We start from the raw sequence: 22,622 nt of genomic DNA, 5'->3' as shown, positions 1-22,622 counted from the left end.
GGGGGAGGGGGAGAAGAGGCATACATCAGTCCCAGTGTCCAGGGGATAAACCACAGCTGACAAGGAACACTAACTGGCATCCACCCTAGAACAAACACACTGGGCATTTCTTGTTCTAGGCCAGGGGTGGGCAAACTTTTTGGCCCGAGGGCCACATGAGGATTGCAAAACTATATGGAGGACCGGGTAGGGAAAGCTGTGCCTCCACCAACAGCCTGGCCCCCACATCCTATCTGCCCCCCCTCAGAATCCCCGACCCATCCAATCCCCCTGCTCCTTGTCCCTGAAGGCCCCGACCCCTATCCACCCCCCCAACTGGCCCCCTGGGACTCCCACGCCTATCCACCCCCACCCCCGTTCCCCAACCAACCCTCAACTGCCCCCCCAGAACTCCCAACCCATCCAACCCCCCCCGCTCCTTGTCCCTTAACTGCCGCCCCCCCCGGAACCTACCCCCTCTTCAAACCCCCCCCCCTTCTCCCGGTCCCAACTGCCCCGACCCCTATCCACACTCCCACCCCGACAGGCCCCCTGGGACTCCCATGCCCTATCCACGCTCCCCCTCGACCCCCCTGTTCCCTGACTGCCCCCTTCCCCGAACCTCCGCCCCATCCAACCACCTGCTCCCTGTCTGCCCTCCCAGTACGCCCCACCCCCTTACCATGCCGGAGCCAGCCACACCACCCACACTGCCCGGCAGGAGCAGCGAACCAGAGCACTGGCGCTGCGTCGCACTGAGACTGCGGGGGAGGGGCCGGGGACCAGCCTCCCTGGCCAGGAGCTCAGGGGCCAGGAAGGACGGTCCCATGGGCTGGATGTGGCCTGCGGGCCGTAGTTTGCCCATCTCTGTTCTAGGCTGTGGGAAACAGAGTGGATGGATATCCCCACTTGCATAAGATACTCTGCAATACTGCATCCTTGATCTACCACTCATGGTTGTCTGAGATTATCTGCTAGCAAGCTCTGAAAGCTCAAAAGATGCAGAGCCAGCTGTGTGCTCCAGTGACAAATACACTAAGCCCAGAGCCAAATGGCTTCCTGACAGAGTTGGGATGACCTGGCTTGTCATAATACATAACTGGGAGGGTGCCCATCAAAATTTGGATTATGGAGCCCTGGAGTAGAGGCAGGAATCCTTTTGCATGACAAATGGATGGCTCCCAGTTTCAAGATATTTATGTGCCCATGAATTTCTTGAGGTGACCATTAGCCCTGTGTCTGAAGGTGAACTAGATGACACATGCACACAATATCCCTTAGTGGAGGCATCTGTCACCAGAGGCTGCTAGTAAAGCTACAGAGAACGGTACCCATCAAGTGGTAGGTTTTCCACCAGTTTAATGATGAGAGGACTTCCTGCAGGACCAGGACCAAACAGTGTTTGCAGACACTGACTTCAACCACCCTTGCAATAAGGATAAGCAAAATCTGACAAACTGAATCAACAGTGCATGAGAACATATGTCACAGGTGTCTGAAGCATGCTCTTTATATCTCTGGGTGAGTTTAAAGCTGGATGGTGAAATCCACTATAGTTTGGAATCTTTCTTGTGGAAGATAAGCAATCGCTGACCTGGAATCTAATAGAGCTACCATGAACTCTCTGCTATGAGTTGGAATAAGTGTGGATTTCTCGGTTGTCTTTGAGGCCCATTGCAGCAATTAGTAAAAATATTCTCTTATAAAACCAAATGGTAACCTAAAAATTAACTTGTCACTAACATGAACTGCAGAGTTGTACAGAAGCAGGCAGACATCAGCAATGGTTCTGTCCCACTGCCACCAGATGGTAAGAAACAACTGAGGTACAGCTAGGATCACTGCACCCTTTGTGCCCTCATAGGACCTCGAGGGTGCAGGCACAGCCTCAATGGACACAAGAATCTGATTTCAAGCGCCTGGGACACATTCCCACCAAAAGTGGAATCCACGTGAACAATCCTCAAAGAGCAAAGTTTTGAGTGCCTGCATTAACATTTATAATTGAGTTAGTTAGCTTGATTTCCAGGTAAAATACAACCAAATTTCACATTCTAGACGAACAGTCTAACTGTTTTGAAGGAACTTTATACTATAAAATCTGACTGTAAAAACGAGACTTGGAAAAAGTGCCTTAACCCACTCCATCCCAACCTACCATTGCATACCAGCTGAAGCTATTACAGAATTGGTGAGATGCAGTACATGATCATCAGTTTTGGAGCAGCCACTGTCCGCACGCCAGTTCAGGCAGATGTGCACACGTTACCTTTGATCAAACTAGCATGCTCAAAATGGCAGTATAGCCACAGTGGCACACATGGCAACTCAGGGTAGGCACCCAATTACAATCCTGTCTGAGATCCTGAGTTCGTACACAGGCAGCTAGTCTGAGCCACCAGAGCAACACTGCTCTTTTTCGTACTGTAGGTTGCGTGGCCATCCCTCTTTGTCAGTCTCTGAGGGAGGCCACGCCTCCTTGTTGTCACGTACCTATAAAGGAGCTCAAACGGGGGAATGAGCTTTCTCTCGTGCTCTGGTCCTCCAGCCAGGCAGAACAGTACAGCAGTCTATGAGCCCTAGGCCCAAAGAGGGCGGGGCAGCAAAGCAATGGGTAAGCTCCGACCTGCACTCCAAGCTGAGCAGCTCAGTCTAGGAGCCCCAATAGGGGTGAGCACCATAAAGCTTAGAGGCTCAGGTAAGGGTTGCCTGATGAGCACAAGGCCTCCTGGCCTAAGGAGGGAGAGTATTACCACCTCAGGGGTGGGGAGGCAGGTGGGATGTGGACCCATCCAACTCCACCGCATCCCAGCCCAGGGCACTAACAGTGGCAGAGTGGTCCACAATTGGGTCAGTGGGGATCTACCCACAACACGCTGACCTTGTATCCCAAACAGACTGTTGTCTGTTTTCCCTGGGCTTCTTCTTAATATCCCCCTCGGGTGTATCTACGTCTGTCATCTCGGGGAGCTCTAGCCAGTCTGCAGGCAGCAGCACCAGCAGCTCCTCAGCATCTCGGTCAGCCGGCAGCCCACGGAGATCCATCTAGTCCTCAGGTGGCAGTCCCAGCAACTCTTCAGCATCTTAGTCGGCCGTCCCAGCAGCTCCTCTGCAGACTCCAACAATAGGCAGGATGTGCTTGTCTCCTGTGGTGGCTCTATCACCACTGAGCTGCAGGGCCCGCCTTTTGTACTTCCCCTTCCTGTCCCTTCCACTTCCAGTGGGGCAGACATGGCTCTCCTGGTTCGGTCCACCAGGGGCGTGTTGTGGTCCCTCTCGGTCACTCTCTGAGGGAGGTATGTTTCAGAGTGCTAGCCATATCAGTCTGTATCAGCGGAAAGAACAAGGAGTACTTGTGGCACCTTAGAGACGAACAAATTGATTTGTGCATAAGCTTTCGTGGGCTAAAGCCCACGTCATCAGATGCATACATTGGAAAATACAGTAGGAAGATACACACACACACCCCATGAAAAAATGGGGGTTGCCATACCAACTCTTAACGAGACCAAATGATTAAGACAGGTTATCAGCAGGAGAAAAAGGAAAAACACACAAAAAAAACCCCACACACTTTAGTAGCGATAATCAGGATGTTCCATTTCAAACAGTTGACAAGAAGGTGCAAGTAACAGTAGGGGGAAAATTAGCATGGGGAAATAGTTTTTAGTTAGTGTAATGACTCATCCACTCCCAGTCTTTATTCAAGCCTAATTTAATGGTGTCTAGTTTGCAGATTAATTCCAGTTCTGCAGTTTCTCGTTGGAGTCTGTTTTTGAAGTTTTTTTTGGTTGAAGAATTGCCACTTTTAGGTGTGTAATTGAGTGTCCAGGGAGGCTGAAGTGTTCACCAACTGGTTTTTGAATATTATAATACTTGACTTCTGATTTGTGTCCATTTATTCTTTTGCATAGAGTCTGTCCGGTTTGGCCAATGTACATGGCAGAGGGGCATTGCAGGCACGTGATGGTTTATATCATTGGCAGACGTGCAGCTGAACGAGCCTCTGATAGTGTGGCTGATGTGATTAGGTCCTATGATGGTGTCCCTTGAATAGGTATGTGGACAGAGTTAGCAATGGATGATTTAATTGGGGATTGGTCCTGCTTTGAGCAGGGGGTTGGACTAGATTACCTCCTGAGGTCCCTTCCAACCCTGATATTCTATGATTCTATGAATGGGTTTTGTTGCAAGGATACGTTCCTGTGTTAGTGGTTCTGTTGTGTGGTTGCTGGTGAGTATTTGCTTCAGGTTGGGGAGCTGTCTGTAAGCGAGGACTGGCCTGTCTCTCAAGATATGTGAGAGTGAGGGATCATCCTTCAGAATAGGTTGTAGATCTTTGATGATGCACTGGAAAGGTTTTAGTTGGGGGCTGAAGGTGACAACTAGTGCCATTCTTTTACTTTCTCTGTTGGGCCTGTCCTGCAGTAGGGGACTTCTGAGGACTCTTCTGGCTCTATTAATCTGTTTCTTCACTTCAGCAGGTGGGTATTGTAGTTGTAAGAATGCTTGACAGAGATCTTGTAGGTGTTTGTCTCTGTCTGAGGGGTTGGAGCAAATGCGGTTGTATCGTAGAGCTTGGCTGTAGACAATGGGCCATGTGGTGTGGTCTGGATGAAAGCTGGAGGCATGTAGGTAAGTATAACAGTCAGTAGTTTTCCGGTATAGGGTGGTGTTTACGTGACCATCATTTATTGGCATTGTAGTGTCCAGGAAGTGGATCTCTTGTGTGGACTGGACCAGGCTGAGGTTGATGGTGGGATGGAAATTGTTGAAATCATGGTGGAATTCCTCAAGGGCTTCTTTTCCATGGGTCCAGATGATGAAGATGTCATCAATGTAGCGCAAGTAGAGTAGGGACATTAGGGGACGAGAGCTGAGGAAGCGTTGTTCTAAGTCAGCCATAAAAATGTTGGCATACTGTGGGGCCATGCGGGTACTCATAGCAGTGCCTCCAACTTGAAGGTATACATTGTCCCCAAATGTGAAATAGTTGTGGGTGAGGACAAAGTCCAGCCACCAGGTTTGCCATGACAGTATCGGGGATACTGTTCCTGATGGCTTGTAGTCCATCTTTGTGTGGAATGTTGGTGTAGCGCATATATCTCTACCTAAGCTGGAAATTACACCTTCAACTGCAGTGTAGCCATACCCACTGTGGAATGGAATTTTAAATCCATGTAGAGCTGGCTTTCAATTCAGACAAACACCATAACTTTCTAAAAATATATAGAATGATTTGAATTTAAAAAGTCCAGTCTAACACTTCATTCTGAATTACCTTGTTTGTGTGATTTCAGGTCAATTCCTTAGCAATACTGTAATCTTGTGTCTTTGTTGGTTTTAAAAAGCACACATTTTATACCTATACATGTAAACAAATCTAAGTGTTCTAGTATAAGCAATCTCCCAAATGAAGATGGTCATTCAAAGGATGGAAATAAGACTACAACATCCTAAAAGAAAATCTTGGAAGCCACTATATTAGACACTGGTAGGCTCCAAATAGAGCAGAATTCTGTCCTCCTAATGGGAAAAGATTTTGCTCAAGTGCAAAATATGGAAAGATGGGGGGTGCCCGAACACTTACGAAATCACAGTTAGGAGTATAATAGAATCTCAGAGTTACAAACACCTTGGGAGTGGAGGTTGTTCATAACTCTGAACAAAACACTATGGTTGTTCTTCAAAAGTTTACAACTGATCATTGATTTAATTCAGCTTTGAAACTTTACTATGCAGAAGACAAAAGCTGCTTTCCCTTTTTTTAGCAGTTTACGTTTAACACAGTACTATATTTGCTTTTCTTGTTTTTGTTTTGGGGGGAAGGCCGGGGGGCCCTCTGCTGCTGCCTGATTGTGTACTTCCGGTTCCAAATGGGGTGTGTGGTTGACTGGTCAGTTCTGAGGTTCTACTTTATTCTTCATAGAAGAGACTGCAGTTCTAGAAAGAATCCCAAGTTAATATACTAATTAACAGTAGCAGCAGCATATTTGAATCCTAACATTTCTGTAGCATAAACCAGTAGGTGCTCATAATATGAAAGCTCTTTTGGGCAGTTAGCTTGCTTGTTTGACACAGTTTTCCCACAGTATAACCCTAAGTATATCTACACTGCTATGGAGCTTATAGGACATTTCATCTTCTCCTTACCTATGGAAGAGACTAAGTAGTGATGGAGTATGCCACCAAACTAAAAAGAAAACTGATTTTTTAAAAATCCATTACACAAGTGTGCGTTGACAAAAGTACCAAAACGGCTCCATCTATCGGATCAGATATGATCGCATACTTACACAATAATTTGAGACATCTGTATAGAGATTATAAATTCCATAATTACTGACTTTTTAAATCTGAATATTTACTCTTGTTCATAATGCTTCCATTACACTCTCACAAGTATATGAGAGACATTTGATAAGTTGTGTAATGTTGCATCTGCACTGAAGATTTTTTTAAACCTCAGCAATGATGCTACAACTGTAATGACAGCACAAGTACAATATTAACTGCAATAACTTTATATGGTTGTTTTTGTAGGAAGATTTTTAACACTACAAAAGCAATCAGCAATGAAATGAAGCCAAACAGGATAACTCAGAAGCTTCAAGAAAGGTAATGCATTCTCTTACATGCCATCTTAAAATGAGGCAAAGTACTAAACAGGCATAGAGAGCAAAGTAAATCAGCTGTACAGATTGGCAGAGTAGATCTGAGAATCTTTCACTGCTACTGCTCCTCATCTCTTCTGTAAATTAATACAGAACTCCATCCCAGAAGCTGGAGTCTACATCTAAAACTTAGGTCAAAATAGCTACGTCATTCAGGGCTATGAAAAAAAATTCATACTTAGGTCAATCTAACCCCCACAGTAGACACAGCTAGGTCAATGAAATAATCCTCCTGTAGATTTAGTGATCACATCTCAAGGCAATGGATTTACTACAATTTGGGGGGAAAAAAAAAAAAAGAAAAAAACACACACCTTCCATCACTGTATCAAGAGCCTAACTGCAACACTGAAGCTCTGCCACGGTAGCACCTGTAGTGTAGACATACACTAAGAATTTGACAATTTTTGTAAGCACTGAATTCGCATTTAAGAAAAGTTTTAAGATTTTCCTTAGTCTTTAGATAGAGAAGCCCCAGACTTTCTAGATTCTGCCAAATTAGGCAGAAGTAATATAGAGAGGTGTAAAGTTAAGTTTAAAATATACCACAGTAATAAAGTAACTGAGTAGCAAAAAATAGTGAAATGTTCACTTATGAACAAACGATATTCTCACTTTTCCATCTAAATCCCTGGATGGACAGTAACTCAAAGCAAGAGGTGGGTCAGCACATTGGCAGTTTGCAAACTCAGTTATTAAAGGTCCTATGCACTCCAAAGCTCCAAGTTAAGCACCAGTTATGTGATTCAGATGTTCACCCTACCAAGCCACGTGGATCAGCAACTTTGCCTGTTTGTAGTGCTTTTATAAACCAACAGATTACTAGGAGCCTCATATGGATCAAGCTGTTTTTAACAGTTGAGCTCATATTGCTATCTCAAAACATTAGCTTGAGTCCTAGCTTATTTTGAAGCAGATTAAGAATTATTTCCAAATTTGCATAACTATACAATAGTATACTTACATATTGCTGTATTTTTGAAAGACCTATTAAAAACAAACCCTAACATTAAAAAAAAAAACCTATGTATCTAGGCTGTACCAGTCATTTATTTTGCATAGTAACTCATAGTATGTTACAACAACACAGACAGACAACTATGTTGAAACCAAGCTAGTACTTGGTAACAATTAAATCGGGGGGGGGAACCACCACACACACACACACACACCCAAACCCCTTAGTTAATACAGAGTTAAACCTCCCAGCCTGGGTAGACAGATTCATGATAGATGGGCTCGAGCTAGCACTGTAAAAATAGCAGAGTGGACATTGCAGCTCTGGCGGAGACTCGGGCTAGCCACCCAAGCTCAAGTCTGGGAGACTGGGTGGCCTTGAGCCTAGGTGGCTAGCCCAAATCTCCGCCAGAGCAGCAACATTCACACTGCTTTGCTTAGCATGCTACCTCAAGCTCGCCAGCATTAATGTGCTACTCAGGCTGGGAGACACACTCCCAGCTGCAGTGTAGACATATAGTTTGAGTTAATCAAGACTTATGTCATGCAATACCTTTTAGAGAGAAAATGAAACTATATGTTTAAGAACACCTAACTAATAAAAATTATCAAGTAATAAGCCAAGACATTGTAGTTAGTCCCTGAGATAGTTTGGGACAAATTCTACAGAAGTAAATTACAGTAAATCAAGTCCAGAAGAGACCAAAGAATCCTTATTCTTCCATAAAGTGGACAAGCACAAATATTACGGAAGTGTTAATTAGGGGGAATTTGAAAGTATTGACATGTTTCTCAAGAGGTAGCATGGAATAATTTTTGATCCAGAGGCCTCTCATTTGAGTTGCTATTATCACAACCCAATTTAAACCAAGCAAGATAAAAATCAGCAAAAACAAGCTGAGTTCCCTCTAATCTGCACATCCACCTGTTAAGCACCGCACAGGTGCTCAGGGCTGCGTAGGGGAGAGATACCTCACCCTGGGTGGCTAAAAATCAATTATTTTAAAATAAAATTTTAAAAAAAAGTTTTTATTTAAAATTGATTTTTTTTGATAAAATGCTTTTTGAGGAAAAAAGCTATCCAAAAATACATTATAGCTCAAAGATAAGGATTATAAATTCTAATTCTATAGTATGAGACAATATATTCATGTAAAGTTTAAGAAAAGTTTTGTGAATGAGTTCCAATAGTTCATGGACTAGGAACCCAATCTTATGGGTTCCAGGGGCTTCTGTATATATTATTTAGGATAATTTTTCTATCTACCCAATGGGACTCAGTGCTCAGACTAGAAGAAACCATCAGAGATGCTTAGTTTTGCAATTCTCAAACTGTGGATTTGTGTCTCCAGAGATAACGTTCTTGTTAACAGCAAAAGTGTTTTAAATTAAATTAATAAATAAATAAATAGAGGTGAGATGACAGACCCCAACCCTATTGTCCCTCTGCAAATTTGTGTACAGAGTCAATCCCTTACACTCTCTCTAAAAGAACAAAGTTTCAAAAAGTTCAGTGAATAAAAGATTGTTGGGGGTGGAATAGATCTAGACAAGGAGAAGAAGTCTGGACATACATGTGAGAAGGGAAGGACAGGCAGTAGAAACAAAAGTGAAACTATTTGAGCAGCGTATTCCAAGAAGGGTTTCTTCAGGTATGTTGGCAACAAGAAGAAAGCCAAGGAATGTGTGGGCCCCTTACTGAATGAGGGAGGCAAACTAGTGACAGAGGATGTGGAAAAAGCTAATGTACTCAATGCTTTTTTTGCCTCTGTTTTCACTAACAAGGTCAGCTCCCAGACTGCTACGCTGGGCATCACAAAATGGGGAAGAGATGGACAGCCCTCTGTGGAGATAGAGGTGGTTAGGGACTATTTAGAAAAGCTGGACGTGCACAAGTCCATGGGGCCGGACGAGTTGCATCCGAGAGTGCTGAAGGAACTGGCGGCTGTGATTGCAGAGCCATTGGCCATTATCTTTGAAAACTCGTGGCGAACCGGGGAAGTCCCGGATGACTGGAAAAAGGCTAATGTAGTGCCAATCTTTAAAAAAGGGAAGAAGGAGGATCCTGGGAACTACAGGCCAGTCAGCCTCACCTCAGTCCCTGGAAAAATCATGGAGCAGGTCCTCAAAGAATCAATCCTGAAGCACTTGCATGAGAGGAAAGTGATCAGGAACAGCCAGCATGGATTCACCAAGGGAAGGTCATGCCTGACTAATCTAATCGCCTTCTATGATGAGATTACTGGTTCTGTGGATGAAGGGAAAGCAGTGGATGTATTGTTTCTTGACTTTAGCAAAGCTTTTGACACGGTCTCCCACAGTATTCTTGTCAGCAAGTTAAGGAAGTATGGGCTGGATGAATGCACTACAAGGTGGGTAGAAAGCTGGCTAGATTGTCGGGCTCAACGGGTAGTGATCAATGGCTCCATGTCTAGTTGGCAGCCGGTATCAAGTGGAGTGCCCCAAGGGTCGGTCCTGGGGCCGGTTTTGTTCAATATCTTCATAAATGATCTGGAGGATGGTGTGGATTGCACTCTCAGCAAATTTGCGGATGATACTAAACTGGGAGGAGTGGTAGATACGCTGGAGGGGAGGGATAGGATACAGAAAGACCTAGACAAATTGGAGGATTGGGCCAAAAGAAATCTGATGAGGTTCAATAAGGATAAGTGCAGGGTCCTGCACTTAGGACGGAAGAACCCAATGCACAGCTACAGACTAGGGACCGAATGGCTAAGCAGCAGTTCTGCGGAAAAGGACCTAGGGGTGACAGTGGACGAGAAGCTGGATATGAGTCAGCAGTGTGCCCTTGTTGCCAAGAAGGCCAATGGCATTTTGGGATGTATAAGTAGGGGCATAGCGAGCAGATCGAGGGATGTGATCGTTCCCCTCTATTCGACATTGGTGAGGCCTCATCTGGAGTACTGTGTCCAGTTTTGGGCCCCACACTTCAAGAAGGATGTGGATAAATTGGAGAGAGTCCAGCGAAGGGCAACAAAAATGATTGGGGTCTGGAACACATGACTTATGAGGAGAGGCTGAGGGAGCTGGGATTGTTTAGCCTGCAGAAGAGAAGAATGAGGGGGGATTTGATAGCTGTTTTCAACTACCTGAAAGGGGGTTCCAAAGAGGATGGCTCTAGACTGTTCTCAATGGTATCAGATGACAGAACGAGGAGTAATGGTCTCAAGCTGCAGTGGGGGAGGTTTAGATTGGATATTAGGAAAAACTTTTTCACTATGAGGGTGGTGAAACACTGGAATGCGTTACCTAGGGAGGTGGTAGAATCTCCTTCCTTAGAGGTTTTTAAGGTCAGGCTTGACAAAGCCCTGGCTGGGATGATTTAACTGGGAATTGGTCCTGCTTTGAGCAGGGGGTTGGACTAGATGACCTTCTGGGGTCCCTTCCAACCCTTATATTCTATGATTCTATGATTCCAGAAGTCTTGAGGTCTTTCTGAGTGTAGCCTTCATTGATTTGAGATATACCATACCATTCTCTCATAACAAGGGAAACCTATAATGGCAGCAGGCCATAAGAGAGGCCCAGTTTGGGAATATTTTAATGAAGTTCCTCTACTTGTGCATGCGTGCAAAATGCAAACAGTGCAACAAAGAAATGCAAGGCCTGGTTGCCCAAATGAAACAACATCATGAGAAGTGTTTCGTCTCAGGAGGAAGCTGTGTTGAAGATGATGAAAGGAACATGTCTGAACATGCAGCATCTTCAGGTTGGTAAACTTTTTTATTTCATACTTCTTTCTTAAGGACACTGCCTGTCTTCCGTCTGGACTATTCTTGAATTTTCACATTTGAGCAAAAAAAAAAAAAAAAAAATTTATATATTTGGCTCAGATGCAGTTGTGATAAAAAAATAAAATAGGTGAAATAGGCAGATCTTCCTTTTACAATTTCACCTTTAAAGTAGTACCGAGTGTCAATGAATGCAATGAGTAATACTAAAATGAACAGTATGGTAATAATAATTAAATAACTGCATTGACTTATTTTGTTTAGGAGAATCTATCCTCAACATACAGGATTCTGAAGACTCTCCACTTCAAGATCACCATCATTTTCTACAGTTTCAGTTATCTGCCAATGATAGTGTTTCACTCACATCATGTATGTCATATAGCCACAGTAGATCACATGGAGCAAAAAGAAAGAAAAATCTCTATCATCCAGAAACAACCATAGGTAAATTTGTGATAAGAACCAGCAGATTACACAAAGAGGTAATTGATGAAAAAATTGTCGTTTGTTTATACAACAAACTCTCCTTTCCGTATGATTGAGAACCCACACTTCATTAATGACTGAACCATGTTAAGACCAGTTTTCAGAGGAACAGCCGTGTTAGTCTGTATTCGCAAAAAGAAAAGGAGTACTTGTGGCACCTTAGAGACTAACCAATTTATTTGAGCATGAGCTTTCGTGAGCTACAGCTCACTTCATCAGATGTTTACCGTGGAAACTGCAGCAGACTTTATATACACACAGAAATCATGAAACAATACCTCCTCCCACCCCACTGTCCTGCTGGTAATAGCTTATCTAAAGTGATCAACAGGTGGGCCATTTCCAGCACAAATCCAGGTTTTCTCACCCTCCACCCCCCCACACAAATTCACTCTCCTGCTGGAGCTAGCCCATCCAAAGTGACAACTCTTTACATAATCAAGTCGGGCTATTTCCTGCATAGATCAAGGTTTTCTCACATCCCCCCCACCCCCATACACACACAAACTCACTCTCCTGCTGGTAATAGCTCATCTAAACTGACCACTCTCCAGGTTTAAATCCAAGTTAAACCAGAACATCGGGGGGGAGGGGGGTAGGAAAAAACAAGAGGAAACAGGCTACCTTGCATAATGACTTAGCCACTCCCAGTCTCTATTTAAGCCTAAATTAATAGTATCCAATTTGCAAATGAATTCCAATTCAGCAGTTTCTCGCTGGAGTCTGGATTTGAAGTTTTTTTGTTTTAAGATAGCGACCTTCATGTCTGTGATTGCGTGACCAGAGAGATTGAAGTGTTCTCCGACTGGTTTATGAATGTTATAATTCTTGACATCTGATTTGTGTCCATTTATTCTTTTACGTAGAGACTGTCCAGTTTGACCAATGTACATGGCAGAGGGGCATTGCTGGCACATGATGGCATATATCACATTGGTGGATGTGCAGGTGAACGAGCCTCTGATAGTGTGGCTGATGTTATTAGGCCCTGTGATGGTGTCCCCTGAATAGATATGTGGGCACAATTGGCAACGGGCTTTGTTGCAAGGATAAGTTCCTGGGTTAGTGGTTCTGTTGTGTGGTATGTGGTTCTTGGTGAGTATTTGCTTCAGGTTGCGGGGCTGTCTGTAGGCAAGGACTGGCCTGTCTCCCAAGACTTGTGAGAGTGTTGGGTCATCCTTTAGGATAGGTTGTAGATCCTTAATAATGCGTTGGAGGGGTTTTAGTTGGGGGCTGAAGGTGACCGCTAGTGGCGTTCTGTTATTTTCTTTGTTAGGCCTGTCCTGTAGTAGGTAACATCAGCCACACTATCAGAGGCTCGTTCACCTGCACATCCACCAATGTGATATATGCCATCATGTGCCAGCAATGCCCCTCTGCCATGTACATTGGTCAAACTGGACAGTCTCTACGTAAAAGAATAAATGGACACAAATCAGATGTCAAGAATTATAACATTCATAAACCAGTCGGAGAACACTTCAATCTCTCTGGTCACGCAATCACAGACATGAAGGTCGCTATCTTAAAACAAAAAAACTTCAAATCCAGACTCCAGCGAGAAACTGCTGAATTGGAATTCATTTGCAAATTGGATACTATTAATTTAGGCTTAAATAGAGACTGGGAGTGGCTAAGTCATTATGCAAGGTAGCCTGTTTCCTCTTGTTTTTTCCTAACCCCCCCCCCCCCCCCAGATGTTCTGGTTTAACTTGGATTTAAACCTGGAGAGTGGTCAGTTTAGATGAGCTATTACCAGCAGGAGAGTGAGTTTGTGTGTGTATGGGGGTGGGGGGGATGTGAGAAAACCTTGATCTATGCAGGAAATAGCCCGACTTGATTATGTAAAGAGTTGTCACTTTGGATGGGCTAGCTCCAGCAGGAGAGTGAATTTGTGTGGGGGGGTGGAGGGTGAGAAAACCTGGATTTGTGCTGGAAATGGCCCACCTGTTGATCACTTTAGATAAGCTATTACCAGCAGGACAGTGGGGTGGGAGGAGGTATTGTTTCATGATTTCTGTGTGTATATAAAGTCTGCTGCAGTTTCCACGGTAAACATCTGATGAAGTGAGCTGTAGCTCACGAAAGCTCATGCTCAAATAAATTGGTTAGTCTCTAAGGTGCCACAAGTACTCCTTTTCTTCATGTTAAGACCAGGATACAGTCCACCCAACACAGCAGATGTTGCAGGCAAATTGCTGGATAAAGTGTATGAAAGAGAAATTGAGCAGTGTGCAAAGGGTCTAGAGGGTAAAATTGTTAACTTGAGTCTTGATGGGTGCAATGTCCACAATGATCCTGTTGTATGTGCTTGTGTGAAAACAGATGAAGGGAATGTCTTCCTTACACAGCCAATTGATACATCGGGAAATGCACACACAACAGAATACTTACAGTAGCAGCAGTAAAAGCTATAACAAACTGTGAAAAATATTCAAATGTCTAGTACGCAGCCTGGTCACAGACAATGCTGCAAATGTATCCAAGATGAGAAGAAATTTAGAATACGGTGGAAAAAAGAGTCCCAAGCTAACATACAGTTGCAGTGCTCATTTGATGTACCTCCTAGCCAAAGACTTCAGTGGTCCAGAAATAAAGGCTAATATTGTTGAAATTGCAAAATACTTCTGTAATAACCACTTTGCAGCAGCTGCTCTGAAAAAAGTGGGAGAAACCAAGGTAACTCCCCGACAAGACGTGCGATGGAACTCAGTAGTGGACTGTTTTGAGCACTATATCAAGAACTGGCCTAATCTGGTGACAGTTTGTGAACAAAATAGATGGCACTGTCACAGCCAAAGTTATCCACATTGAGCTTAAGAGAAATGTTGAACACATGCTGCGTACCCTGAAGCCTATTTCTGTAGCCTTGAACAAAATGATACTAAATGATACTTGCGGATGATACTAAACTGGGAGGAGTGGTAGATATGCTGGAGGGCAGGGATAGGATACAGAGGGACCTAGACAAATTGGAGGATTGGGCCAAAAGAAATCTGATGAGGTTCAACAAGGATAATGCAGGGTCCTGCACTTAGGACGGAAGAACCCAACGCACAGCTACAGACTAGGGACCGAATAGCTAGGCAGCAGTTCTGTGGAAAAAGACCTAGGGGTGACAGTGGACGAGAAGCTGGATATGAGTCAGCAGTGTGCCCTTGTTGCCAAGAAGGCCAATGGCATTTTGGGATGTATAAGTAGGGGCATAGCGAGCAGATCGAGGGACGTCATCGTCCCCCTCTATTCGACATTGGTGAGGCCTCATCTGGAGTACTGTGTCCAGTTTTGGGCCCCACACTTCAAGAAGGATGTGGATAAATTGGAGAGAGTCCAGCGAAGGGCAACAAAAATGATTAGGTGACTGGAACACATGACTTATGAGGAGAGGCTGAGGGAACTGGGATTGTTTAGTCTGCAGAAGAGAAGAATGAGGGGGGATTTGATAGCTGCTTTCAACTACCTGAAAGGGGGTTCCAGAGAGGATGGTTCTAGACTATTGTCAGTGGTAGAAGATGACAGGACAAGGAGTAATGGTCTCAAGTTGCTGTGGGGGAGGTTTAGGTTGGATATTAGGAAAAACTTTTTCACTAGGAGGGTGGTGAAACACTGGAATGCGTTGCCTAGGGAGGTGGTGGAATCTCCTTCCTTAGAAGTTTTTAAGGTCAGGCTTGACAAAGCCCTGGCTGGGATGATTTAACTGGGGATTGGTCCTGCTTTGAGCAGGGGGTTGGACTAGATCTCCTGAGGTCCCTTCCAACCCTGATATTCTATGATTCTATGAAATGCAGGGTAATAGCTGTTTTATTGCTGACGCTATTGAAATTTGGAAGGAACTGAGTGAGATCTTAAAAAGAGAAATACGCAATGACAGAGTTAAATTACAAGCATTACAAAAATGAATGGGACAAACAATTTCCAGCTCATTTTCTTGCAAATATTCTCAATACTCGGTACCAGGGTCAAAGCTTAACTGTTGAAGAAGAGGGGCTGGCTATGACATGGACATCCACCAATCATCCCCACAGAATGCCAACTATAACAAACTTCAGAGCTATGGGTGAACCATTCAAGAAATATATGTTCGCTAACGATGATTTAAAGAAAGTCACACCAGTGAACTGGTGGAAGTCACTTAATCGCTTGGATTCAGAGACTGTTGAAGTGATAATCTCACTACACATTAGTAGCTTCTTCACCGGTGTAGAAATAATATTTTCTTCCTTTGGACTAATTCATTCCAAATTGAGAAATTGTTCGGGACCTGAAAAAGCAGGAAAGCTTGTTTGTCTTTTCCAGATTATGAACAAACAGGCAAATGAAGGTGAAGATGACTGAGTTAGCTGCAGAAGCCAATATTTTAAGTTTCTCGTGTTGACCTGGCTGACAGTCTATTTAATTTTTGTTCTTTAAATATTTTAACTAGTTTAGTTAAAAACAATTTTAACAAAAACAAATCTGATTTTAAAATAAAAAAGTTTTTAAAAACTTGAATGTTTAACTAAACTCAAAAATTCATATGCTTCATTTAAATATATGTTTGCTGTGGAAGAAAAAAATCCAGAATACATAACGTTGTTGTTTTAGTTAAATAAAACAATTTAAATGTCCGTTTGGTGATGTTCTCCTCCTAATACAGCATGGCAAGAAAATCCTCCAAATATTAAAGATTAACCTGTTGAATTGGAGATAGATATTTATGAAGTCACTGGAAGGTGAACTGCTTCAATTACCTTTGCTAAATGAAATAACCAAACAATCATTCATTGTCTGATACAGCTTTAAAAATAATCTGAAAAGTTTTCAAAATAAATCACTTTAAAAATGTGTAGTGTGTACCTTCTAAAAAATGAAACCTACATCTATCCCTGAATTGTGCAGAATATGTATTAAGGTTATAACAACCAACAAGAATGCGCTTTTATGTAGAAATCCATGATTAAATTGAGTCTTCCTGACAAGTGATTTAAATCAAATCCACCCTGCTCGGGGGCTGGGAGTGTGTGGAGCTGCCCCCAGAATTGCCCCACTTTGGCACTTCAGTGGAAGGGTGGGGGGAAAACCAGTGCTTGGGGTTTCAGCCCCACAGCGAGGGACACTGGGGCTCAGGATTTCAGCCCTGTGGCAATGGGGTGCCGGAGCTCAGGCTCTGGGTTTCAGCCACAGTGTCCCGCGGCCCCCCTGAAAGGGCTTGCAGAGCCCTGGGCGGCCACAGACCCCCAGTTGAGAACCACTGCACTACAGTATATACAAAAGGGAAGGCCATCCAAAACCCCCAATTCTTTGGCATCTGCCTAGAACTCAAACTGCCAAAACTAAATCCCAAAAAAGGAAACTAACCCCCCACCCCCAAAAGCCATAAATTATTTTAAAAGGTAACTGTTTCAGTAACTAAATACTATAAATCAACATTATGTATCAAAACCGGTGATACAAGGTTGCCAGAACGGTTTCAAAATGAGATAATCCGGCTGAAAGCTTGAGTCTGAGCTCATATATCCCAGTAAACCTAGTATCAGAATCACTTTCCAAGAACAATCAAGATATGCAGTTAGACATACCAATAGAAGTTACTTTCTAGAATAGAGACTGATGAAGATGATTGAGGAAGGAAGAACAACCAAAGAAAGTATATTTGATTAGTTCAGACAGACAATGATATTAAATAGTTATGTCATTTCTAGGTAGCATTTTTGTCACATGTATAGTTATATTGGTCAACTACCCAGTTTTCAGTGTTATTGTATGAATATTGTACCCTCCCAAGCCCTTAAAATCTTTGTCACAGGCTTCAAGACTTGTAATCCTAGTGATTTAGTTTTTTATTTTTATTTACATATTTTTGATGAAAAAGAAAAGGAAGTCTTGAAAAATATCAGTCCATATTAGAGGTGTCAGTGAAATAATCTATGAGCCTGTGTCCAACATAAACATAGCTTTCAAAAATTTGGAGTTATTCTAGCAACAGGATCCAACACTGAAAAAGGACTCACCCACCCTGCCCCCCATGTCACCTCCAAAGCTATTATTCAAAAAGAGTAGTAACCACCCATGCAGCCACTACAGAAAAGCTGCAGACACATACTCCAATAAAATCAGGTGAGGCATGTTACTGCAGTCTTTTAAATCAAGTAAACCAGCCAGAGAATCCTCAAACTCACTCTCTCTGTGCCCCAACAAGAACACTTTTCAAACCCAACATCTTCCACAGCAGGGTACGGGAAGGGAACAGATTCAGCAAACACAAAAATAAATTCAATAGTTTACAGGGAGTGGGAGAGGAAACAAAGCCACTGGACTCTATGCCTCCTACATTCTTAGAGACTTAAAAGACCAGAAGGTCACCCCCTAACTAATGCAGAAGATATTCAAACTCAAGTAGCCCCCATAATGAAGCCACACTGCTGAGTCCTAGGAGATGTGATTAAGACATCACCTAAATAACTGCAAGCACCTTTAAGCAGAATGTTACAGAGTTCATTTTCCCCAGATTTTGACATAACATCAAGGCACATGAAACTCTTGTGAGGATCCCACATGGACTGCTAGTGGCTGCCCGGCTATGGGCCATGATCAAAAGTTATTGATATAGAAATATAAGCCACCCCAACACATAAAATGAGGCAGTGAATGGGTATGAAGAGTTGTTAGTTTAAATCAGCAAGATGAACATGGTCTCAGCCCTCAAATGCTAGGAAACCGTACAGATTAACTTTGGCCTCAAGTTGGTCCAGCCACCAAAGGAACGCTTACTAGTAACTGCTGCCAAAAAAAATGAGAAAATGCACATGTATATCTGAGTTGAGTGATATTTGTTTTTACTACCCAGAGAATCTAAAACTGTCCTCAGAAAGGAGGGATTTGCTCTTCCAGTATACAAGAGTACATCAGACAGCATGTATACCAAAACCAGGATACTGATCAGACCCAGTAGGGTAATTCTTGCACTCAGAGAAGTATTCCTCTCAGGCACCTTATGGTGCAATAGAGACCACTCCTTTAGAAGGCAGATACACTAAAATAAAGGGGCAAGAATGCAAGACAGGTATTTTCCTCCCTTCCACAAATTCTCTTTGTAGATACTCCCTGCCACTCTGGCCTCGAACATAAACAGACTTCACCTCCTATCTCACTAACAGATTCTCCAATAACAGTAGATATTCCAACCTGTAAAGTAAGAAAATTCTGCACAGATTTCTAGAACTCTTATTCAGTTTTCCACCTGAGTCTCACTCAGCATTCACACGGGTGGAATCTAAGCATATTAGAATGCTGAAGGAAAGGCATCCCTTTCCACTGCATGCATCCGATGAAGTGAGCTATAGCTCATGAAAGCTTATGCTCAAATAAATTTGTTAGTCTCTAAGGTGCCACAAGTACTCCTTTTCTTTTTGCAGATACAGACTAACATGGCTGCTACTCTGAAACCTCTCCAAGAGAACATTCTTCAGCAGTACATTTGCCAGTAGCAAAAGAGGAAGGGTGTCCACCTTATAATAAACCTTTGTGATCTGAACTTTTATATAGCCTACAGTTCCTTAAAGAGACAGGAAATCTGCTAGTTAAGATTCCCTGCAGGAGAACAGTATATCAGAAGGATGCCTACCTGACAGCCCAAATAAGTTTCTTTGGGAAGCCAGCTGTGACAATTCAGACAAGACTCCCCATTTTCTGCCATCACACAGAGGAAATAAGTGGAAAGCCTCTCAACAGGAAAATGAATTATACTAGTAATTCTCAACCTTTTCCATGCTATGACATACTTTTCTATAACTTTATACTTTTGCACCCTGTGCAATAGTTAGGTTAACTTAACCCCCCACTGTAGATGCAGCTAGGCTGACAGAAGAATTCTTCCATCAAACCTAGCTACCCCCCCAGACAGGAGGATGTACTATATATCAATAGAAAAAAACCCTCCATTGAGGCAGGAAGTGTCTACACTACCACGCTACAGTGGCACAGCTACACCACTGTAGCTGTACTACTGTAGTTTAGACATGGCCACAGCTGATACTGGAAAAAAAAAAAAAAAACAAGTGCTTTTGCTGGTATAGCTTACACCATTTCACTGACCAAAATAAGCTATACCAGCTAAAGCACTTTTATACTAGCATTATTAAGTCTATACTATGACTTTTGCTGGTACAGAATTATCTCAAGAAGAGACATATCCCTAACCAACCTGTACCAGCAAAAGTTTCTAGCGTACACCTGGTCCAAGAGCCATTAAGCTTGCCTGTGCATCAGCACATCATCGATGCTCACCTGCTTACTTGTCACTTACTTCACCACAGCTACTTGTTCTTGCCTTTAAGGACATGTATAATTTAGCTTCTGCCTACCTTTTTGCTGGTCTCTTTCACATAATCCCACCCCTTTTCACTCTGCTTAATTTACACAAACATCCTCTGCATACTCTTCTCTCCCCGCAGCCCCATATGTCTGGAACCCCTTCTTTACTCCATCTCACAGAAGAAGGAAAAAAAAAAAAAACCACCAGGCAGTCTCCTTACTGAGAAATCCTCAAGTCTACTACTAGCAAGCTCTGTGCCCAGGAAGCGCTGTCTTTCTGCTTCCTCTCCAGGTCACGTTCACAAGCCCCCCTCCTGATTTTCTGTCTCCAGTATTGTAGCCCAATACATTTGCAACCTACAAAGCTTCTCAATCCATATCGTTTAGCACTAACTTGTGCCACTGTAGAACTTGTAGTGTAGACATATCCTAAGAAAAAGTTGTGTTAACTCCTGTTAGCTAACATGTAGTGACTGATATGAGCCTCATGTTAGTCACTACATATTAGCTAACAGGAGTTAAGAACATCTTTTTTCTTAATTGAAGAAGACAAGGTCATAGAAAAGTGATGCACTTTTTTTATGCTGAACTCTTATGGGGGAGATATTAAACCAATTTCTTAAACCAAAGCTGACCTGCAACACAAATGACAGGATCCAGAGAAAATACAACATTCATAGACCTCTGAACCATATCAAGTTATTGACACTGTTGTAATACCATGAGAAACAGGTAAGTATATCAACAGCAAATTAGCACTTCACTGATTCTAACACGTTAATGACTAAAGTTAGTTCTTAAGGAGTAAGGAAAAATACCTGAACAGTCTTGAGTAAAACAAAATAAAGATGTCCAAGTTTCTTTTGGCAATCAGAATACTACATAGGTTGGAAACCACACATCCCTCCTCTTTTGATACTAAGAATATATTACTATGCAGCACCTACTTAGAGAAGGCATTAAAAAGGGACATCAGAATAAGGACAGAGAGGCTTATTAATAAAACCCTGAATTTGAGTCATCTAAAAGGGAGGGAGGGGTAAAGAGAGAGGAAATTACAACTATGGAGCCACATGTATTTTTCAGTAGCACAGGAAGTAAGGGAACACATGTCTGCCTCGCTTCACCACCAAGCATGAAAGGAAATGAACCAAATCAATGTAGTTTAATCCTTCCCTCACAGATATTGGCGAGACACACCTGATTGGGAATCATATCCACCTGACCGGAGTATAAGGCTGTGCAACATGAGAACAAGAAGAAAAATAAAAGTCTTTAGTTACCATGTGTGCACACTTCCCTTCTCGCCCCCCGGCAGAGGGGCAGCAGCCGCCTTAAGAAAAGGGAAGAGCGGATCACCCCTTGCCCGCCCAACGGGTACATTAGCCCTGCCATGGTTTCACCAAAGTGAAGGATGGGAACTACTGAGCCTGTTCCTTACCCTCTCTCTTATACAAGAGCATGGGCTGCAGGGGCCTGAAGCGGGTATTACAGAGACAAGGCTGGAACAAAGGAACCAGCCTCCCCCGTCCCACGCCGCCGTCCGCACCAAAGCCAGCGGGGAGCACAGGGGAGGGAGCAGCCTGCCACACACGGCGCAGGCAGAGCTACGGGAGGGGGGCATCGGCTGCCAGCCGAGAGCCCCCCAGCGCGCACACGCGCACCAGTTGCGCCGGCCGCGGAGACGGGGCGGGCTGAGGCCAGGAGGGCACCGCGCGAACGCGCAGCCCCGGGGCGCGGGGGGGTTGGCAGTGAGCGCGAGGAGCCCTCACCCCACGGCCGTTACCGGCAAGGGGAGGAGAAGAGGGAAGCGATTCTGCAGCCTCAGGCACGCGGGTACCCGGCGGCGCCGCTTCCGTGTTCCTGCCCGGCGGCTTGGGGGGGGCAACAACATCCTCCCCGGCCGGCAGTTGCTGACAAAGGGCCGGGCCCGCGCCCCCTGCCCAGCCGGGCCGGCTGCTCTGCTCACACAAAGCGGGCAGGGCTCGGCGCGTGGCGTTACCGTGGTGAGTAGCGGTCTCATCTGCTCGCCCGCCCGCTCCTCCTCCATGGCGCCCCGGCGGCGCCCGCCCGCACGCCGGCAGAGAGGAGCGCGCGGAAAGGGGCTCGCTGTGGGCGACCGAGCCAGACGAAGGAAGCGCCGCTGCCGAGCCCAGGACGAGGCTACATTAATCCTCCGCCACACGCTTCTTCCCCCCCCCTCGCTGCTCCAGCAGAGCCCCGCCCCGCCAATCCGATTGGCAGCGTCTCCAGCTAATCGGAGCGAGAAGGCAGCTCCGCCCCCCTGTCCCAAAGCAACAGGAGGCAGCGTTGCGAGGCGGCCAGGGGAGGAGGAGGAGGAGGAGAAGACGACGACCCAGGCCACGGGCAGGCGGGGACCTACCGACCTCTCCTGAGGAGAGAGCTCAGCTCCCAGGTCAGGGCCCCTTCTCCCCTCCCCCGCTGAAAGCCATTCACATCGGAGAAGCAGCCCTTTGCA

The 22,622-nt window shown here is 44.3% G+C and overlaps 1 protein-coding gene across 5 annotated transcripts in view; it reads right to left on the bottom strand.

The window, feature by feature from the left end:
• Window positions 1-22,346, bottom strand: part of SLC4A7 (solute carrier family 4 member 7) — a 161,301-nt gene extending 138,955 nt beyond the window's left edge. For 4 of the 5 annotated variants that reach the window (XM_075125724.1, XM_075125725.1, XM_048838624.2 and 1 more), the window contains exon 1: window positions 21,930-22,052. In XM_075125724.1, the coding sequence (XP_074981825.1) occupies window positions 21,930-22,037 (108 nt within the window). In that variant the 5' untranslated portion in view covers window positions 22,038-22,052. Of the gene's footprint in view, window positions 1-21,929; window positions 22,053-22,145 lie in introns of those variants that run through there. The other variant, XM_075125726.1, reaches the window with a different exon arrangement.
• Window positions 22,347-22,622: the final 276 nt, after the last annotated feature.

Source organism: Caretta caretta, chromosome 2, assembly GCF_965140235.1.
Source record: "Caretta caretta isolate rCarCar2 chromosome 2, rCarCar1.hap1, whole genome shotgun sequence".
In the NCBI taxonomy this organism is placed as follows: domain Eukaryota; kingdom Metazoa; phylum Chordata; order Testudines; family Cheloniidae; genus Caretta; species Caretta caretta.
This window is presented reverse-complemented; position numbering and strand designations above follow the sequence as displayed.